The sequence below is a fragment of the Cornus florida genome, unplaced genomic scaffold (genome assembly GCF_030987335.1).
Source record: "Cornus florida cultivar Cherokee Brave unplaced genomic scaffold, ASM3098733v1 CherokeeBrave_3.0.0_Hap2_Chr06, whole genome shotgun sequence".
Lineage (NCBI taxonomy): Eukaryota > Viridiplantae > Streptophyta > Magnoliopsida > Cornales > Cornaceae > Cornus > Cornus florida.
The window spans coordinates 35,540,702-35,547,324 of record NW_026775576.1 but is presented as its reverse complement, the minus strand read 5'-3'; the positions used below and the strand labels follow the sequence as shown (position 1 = coordinate 35,547,324).

The following is a 6,623-nucleotide window of genomic DNA, read 5'->3' as shown; positions in this document are numbered from 1 at the left end:
TCAAAGTGACTTCATGTGCTTGCATTCCTTCATCTTGCATCCTCTGAAAAAGTTGATTGAGCTATCAACCAAGCCATGCTTCCCGTAACAGCCAATCATGGCATTCCACGATGCTACATTCTTAACGGGAATTTTGTTAAAAACATTCGAAGCGTCCTTCACAGACCCATATTTCGAGTACGTGTCAATAAGAGCACTAGCAACAAAGACATTAATACAAAGATCCATCCTATATATGAGGCCATGAATTTCTTTTCCACTTTGAATTGAACCTATTGATCCACGAGCAGGGAGCAGTCCCGTGACGGTCACCTGATTGGGATTTAGCCCAGCAATCAACATGTCCCGAAACAACTCTATAGCTTCAACATATTTTTGGCTTTGAACAAAACTTGAAATCATTGCATTCCAAGTAACCAAATCAGGAATGAACCCTTCTCTTCTCATTCTAGAGAACAGCGTGAATGCGCTATTGCAATCTCCTCTCCGCGCATAACCTGCTATCATTGCATTCCATGTAAACTCGTTCGGTTCCAATCCTTCCAGCTTCATCTGCTCAAACAAGACAACTGACTGATCAATCTTTCCCACATTAGAATACTGAAAGTACAAAGAATTTTCCCCAATTGCAGAGAGAGAAATTTTACACTCCCAATGATTTCTAACCTCTTTTCCCTCTCAATTTTCTTTATTTATAGACGGTTACAACCTCCTCTAACCTAGGCCTTACTTTTTCTCTTTCACCTGGACTCAATTTCTCTCATCTTAATGTGGGCTTCCGCAATGACTTCATGGATCTGGGCCTATCCATCGTGGACTTGCTCCACCCTGGCTATCCATGCCCGATCCATTCTTAACAGTACAGATCATACCAATCCCGGGTCACTTTGGTGTCCTCGTCTGCCCCCAATAATCTCTCCCCTCATTAATGAGGGTGAGATTATTGAAAAGACATGATCTTGGTCTAACGGCTCGAAGCGATGACATGAGGAATCGAACGGCTGGCACATAAACCCAAACTTTTAGATCTACAGCGCCACTTTTTGCCTTGACCTTTTGAGTTCCATGTCGCCTTCACCTTTTCTCCTTATAAACCCTGATCTTTCAACTTTTATCTTTCTTTTTCATATCCCGCTTTTATTCTCCGCTGCCAACAAGTACATTCCGGCGATCCTTCTTCAACTTATCTGGCGAGTTTTTCCTTTACGATTTTGGTTACTGTGCTGTGGCTGTGTTCATCACAAACTTCCAAGGTCAGTTTTTTTTTTTTTTTTTTACCTCTCTTTGAAAAAACCACCTTTATTGCCTATGATTCCTCCCCTTCTCTATGGCTCCCCCTAATCTGAACGCCATCCGATCCAAGAACAACATTCCCAATGACGTTTCTCTCAGGGTCTATCCAATAAACTTAGATGGGAGATCTGGCGAGGGTCTCCTTCCTGGGGAAGTTTTATTCTCTACCGTTCATTTGAACGTCATTAGGTTCCCTTTACATCCATTCTTTTGTTATGCTTTCAACAAATTGGGGCTCTGCCCCCTGCAGGTTAACCCCAACTTCCTTAAGGTAATTTTAGTCCTCATGCTCTTGAATCGTGACAGGGGTCTCAACCTTGACATCATCGACCTTCTCCTCTGCTACCGGATTAATAAAATTACACAAAATGATTTGTACTATAACTTCTTTCCTATTGACAAACGGTCGATCTGCACTGATAAGAACTCATTTGAAAAAGGTTGGAGACAAAACTTAATTGTGGTTAGTGGGAATTGGCGGACTCTGCTCACCCAATTTTTCTCTATTCCTTCTTCATTTGGAGCATGCTTTGTCTCTGGCTAAAAAAAACTAAAAACACATCCTACTGAATGCCATTGTGAAAGTTGCCTTCCCCGTTTTTGCACTTTTCTTTATAGATGCCTTCAAATTCCCCATGATGAATTGGTTTATAGTGTCTGTAGGGCTAGGCTAGACATCTTGCAAGAGAGTGTGCTGAACAATATCCCTTCAGCTACTGATTTGCTTACATTTGACAATCTCTCTGACATCTCTCTTTTAGGGTCCACAATGGAGAGGATTCAGATCCCATCTTTCAACAGGAGGAGGCGTTCTGCTCTCACCCCTTCTAACGCTCCTGCTACCACATCATCATCTACACCTAGTACCACATAGTCCATCCTTACTGTCTCTGCCCCAGAACAAGTTGTGATTGCTCCAACTGTGACTCAAGTCACAAACCGTTCTACTGTTGAGCCTTCTGAGCTCACTCATGCTGAGAACCCTATTGTGGATCACACTGCTGAGATCCGTCCTGCTGCTCCTATCATTATGCCTTCCAACATCTCGTCTGATACTTCCTCAGAGAGCACTCAGGATGCTGGAAATTCTCAGGACAATGGAGGACCAGCTAGTGCTGGTCTGTCAGAAAAAAGTTTGGGAAAAAGGTCAATGCCTGAGGGCGGTCATGACCGGAGTGATGTCCCACCAGCCCGGAGGACCAGGATGGCTTCTTTCAGAGTTACTGAACCATTGCCCCCTGCCCGGTTCTTCATTCCAGAGGGAAAATTAGCTAGAACCTCTGGTCCAACTCCATCCGTTTTTCCATGGCGACCTTTGCTCAACCGTGAAGATGGCTCGACCATTGGCCCCACCGACTCTGTGTATAAGGACCCTCTCACCTCCTTTACTTTCTACAAGGGTTTTTAGACCCCCAAGGACCTTGAGATTCAGAACAAGCTATCTTTTGGCGAGATGTTCCAGCGGTTCCCAACTGCTGCAATGGAGGTAACTCCTCTTTTTATTGAAATATGTTTCCTTTCTACTATAACTCTTTATTAGCTAGTCTGACCTGAATTTCCCTTTCTTTACGCAGACTCTCTTCGGGATGTTCACCTTCCAAAAGACCATTGAGACTCTGAACAAAAAACTTAAATCCCTCTCTGTGGGCCTTAAAAGGTCTGTTAAAGCAGAGAACCGCCTTGAGGCCAAAGTTGCTGAGCTTGAGTCTAAGCTGAGCGAGTCAGAGAAAGGGGTTGCTGAATTAAAGGTAGAGAAGGACGGTCTGGCAAATGAGAGGGACACCCTCAGAGCCGAACGGGATACCCTAAAGGCCAAACGGGATTCACTTCAGGATGAGGTTGATGTCTTGAAGACTGAGAAGAGCGTTGCTCTGACAGAAAGGGACTCTCTCAAATCTGAAAAGGGAGACCTTCAACGTTCACTCATTGGTGATCGGTTGTCTCATGCCAACTCAAAGGAGAAGCTCTTAAGCGAACGGTCTTCTTTGCTGAACATGATTGGCAAAGTTGAAGGGGGTATGAAAGCTCTCCTTGCTCGCTTCACCAGAACCAGTGCCATCCAGTATGCTAAAGGGTACAGAGATGGTTTTATTAACCGTTCTCCCCCTGAAGGTGAATCAAGCTCTTGTGCTGGTCCAGATGAATTAGATGTTTCTTTGGATATCCACCCCCCAAATAATTATCAAAACCCACCCTACGACCCTGCTGAGAATATCTTCATCGAGTGTATAGAGGTTGCATCCTCAGGAATTGTTCCACCCTTCCATCCCCTGAATATTCCTCCTATTTCTACTATTGTGCCCTCTTCCTCAGTTGTTACTGACAGACTTATGCTAGCTGAGGGGGTGATTCATCTTGACTCCCCCCCTAAGGATGATAGGGCAGCTGAGAATGGAGAAGACCTCAATGGTCCAGAGGGTAATGGTGAGGAGAACGACAGGTCACAGCCTGGAGAAGACCATGAGAACTGACATCCTACAGTAGTTTTTTTTTTTTATTTTTTATTTTATTTTATTATATATATATATATATATATATATATATATATATATATATATATATATATATATCTTCATGTATCCTCAGATCATCAAGCTATATACCTCAGGACCTTTTTGTAATGAATGACAATGCTTTTTGCTCAGCATGACTTCCATTCTTCAAGTTTTCCATTTTCAACCTTGCTGTGTATTTTCATAAGTGTTTGGTGTTCGGCCTGGTTACCGTTCTGGCTTTATTTTATTTTGAGCAAGTGTTCGATGCTCGGCTCGTAGTGCCAGCTGCCACTAACTTTATTGAATGCCTGGCGCTCGGCTTGAACGCCACTTGCCACTTGGCTTTATTTTTATTTTTGAGCAAGTGTTTGGCGTTCGGCTCGTAGTGCCAGCTGCCACTAACTTTGCTGAATGCCTGGCGCTCGGCTTGAAGGCCACTTGCCACTTGGCTTTATTTTATTTTTGAGCAAGTGTTTGGAGTTTAGCTCAAAGTGTCAGCTGCCACTAACTTTGCTGAATGCCTGGCACTCGGTTGAACGCCACTTGCCACTTGGCTTTATTTTTATTTTTGAGCAAGTGTTTGGCGTTCGGCTCATATTGCCAGCTGCCACTAACTTTGTTGAATGCCTAGCGCTCGGCTTGAACATTATTTTTATTTTTATTTTTACCACTTCCCACAGACGGCACCAATTGAAAGTACAAAGAATTTCCCCCAATTGCAGAGAGAGAAATTTTACACTCCCAATGATTTCTAACCTCTTTTCCCTCTCAATTTTCCTTGTTTATAGACGGTTAAACCCTCCTCTAACCTGGGCCTTACTTCTTCTCTTTCACCTAGACTCAATATCTCTCATATTAATGTGGGCTTCCGCAATGACTTCATGGATCTGGGCCTATCCAACGTGGACTTGCTCCACCCTGGCTATCCATGCCCGACCCGTTCTTAACAGTACGGATCCTACCAAGCCCGGGTCACTTTGGTGTCCTCAAATACCCACAAATCATTGATGTCCAAGAAGCAGCATCTCTCTCAGTCATTCTATTAAACACCTGTTGGGCATAGCGCAGATTCCCACATTTGCAGTACATATCAATTAAAGCATTACCCACAGATACACCTGACTCAAATCCCATTTTACTCGACATAGCATGAACTTCCTTCCCCTTACGCAAATCCATTAAACCTACACAAGCTTTCAATACAATGGAAAATGTATAATTATTAGGAATATTTCTTGATTTTTCCATCAAAGAGAAGTACCCAATTGCCTCTTCAGAATACCCATTGAACGACGAAGCGAAAATCATCCAATTGAATGCGAAAACATTTGGTTTTGGAGTGCTTTGAAACTTCAGCTTAGCAGACTTCACATCCCCACAAATTGCATACACACTAATGATCCTAGAGTTCAAAGACAAGATGCTCGTATTAATACCATAAGCTAATAAGAAAGCATGAATTTGTTTGCAGGGTTTCAATGCCTTCGCTTTCAGGCATTTTTGCAGTAGCAAGCTCAAATTATCCAATAACAAGTTGTTTGATGTCAACAATGGGTACTTCATACTTAAACATAGTCCTCCATCAGCAACAATTAGATAATCCAAGATTCTATCAAAGCCTACTTTTTGTATAACAAGAGAGTGCCCATAAGACTCACGCCAATCCTCAACTCACCTCACCACTCACGAGTAGGCCTGTAAACTTATTGGATTCGGATCGGATCCAATCAGTCAAATTCATATTAGATTTGTTAAGCTAAGATTTCCAATTATTTTTAATTTATTATTATTATTATTATTTTATTTTATTTTTTCAAGCAAAAATTAAAATGACATATATAGATGCATGGTTAGATGAAACAAAGAATTGTTAATAAATAGGATGATACATAATATAATTATGTAGCCAAATGAATATAGTGATAAATAATCATATACGGAGTATATAAATTTGATAGTAGTAGATAACAGTATATTGTAATCTAATATTTCCTCCGTCCAACTTTAGATATCGCGTTCAGGAATCGTGAGACGGAGGGAATAAAATAATAAGACATATATATATATATATATATATATATATATATATATATATAATTTTAATCGGATTGGATTATTATCTGACCGAATTATCTATAATTCATATCCGATTTGTTAGGGTAACGAATTGTCAAATTCAAATCATTATTGGATTATCGAATTATTTTTTTAATTCACATTCGGATAATTGAATTAGATTTGAATCAAAATTCGATCCATTGACAGTTTACTCAACAGGGATTTAATTATTATTATTATTTTTATTTACAAGGGATTTAATCATTTTAAGGTTGCAAAATAGGCACTTAAATATTTAAATAATAGTATATGACCTGAAAAACTGAAATTGTATATTTATATTTTTTTGTAAAAAAAATTTTGCTCTATTTTTTTTTTTTTTTTTTTCTTTTTCCTTGTAGTATGCTATTTTGAGTGAATAGCCCTTAAACTATCCAAAAATATTTGATACTCATCCCATCAAGAACAATCAATATTTTCCTTAATAATAAGAAAGTAGTATAATTCCCGATTAACAAAGATAAACTATATTGTCAGCGTTATTCAATTTCTCAATATGAGAAATTATTCGCTTCACTTTTGAACAATCACCCCTAATTTTTTCACATTGTACAAAAATACCTTTTAATAAAAAATCTAACATAAATTAGTGTTGTAATACTTGTTTTGCCCTTTTACTCTTTCAAAAATGTCCAAGGGGGTATATATGATACTAATATAATAGTATAGAGGTGTTATGTGCACATTATTTTCTTTTTTTTTTAAAAAAAAAAAACT

At 39.7% G+C, this 6,623-nt stretch overlaps 1 protein-coding gene across 1 annotated transcript; it reads right to left on the bottom strand.

The window, feature by feature from the left end:
- Positions 1-926, bottom strand: LOC132313946 (pentatricopeptide repeat-containing protein At5g59600-like). Its single transcript, XM_059812878.1, has 2 exons — positions 873-926; positions 1-600 (listed from the first exon to the last, which is right to left on the bottom strand). Exons 1-2 carry the CDS (start codon positions 924-926, stop codon positions 1-3), a joined length of 654 nt encoding a protein of 217 aa, XP_059668861.1.
- Between the last annotated feature and the right edge of the window lie 5,697 nt (positions 927-6,623).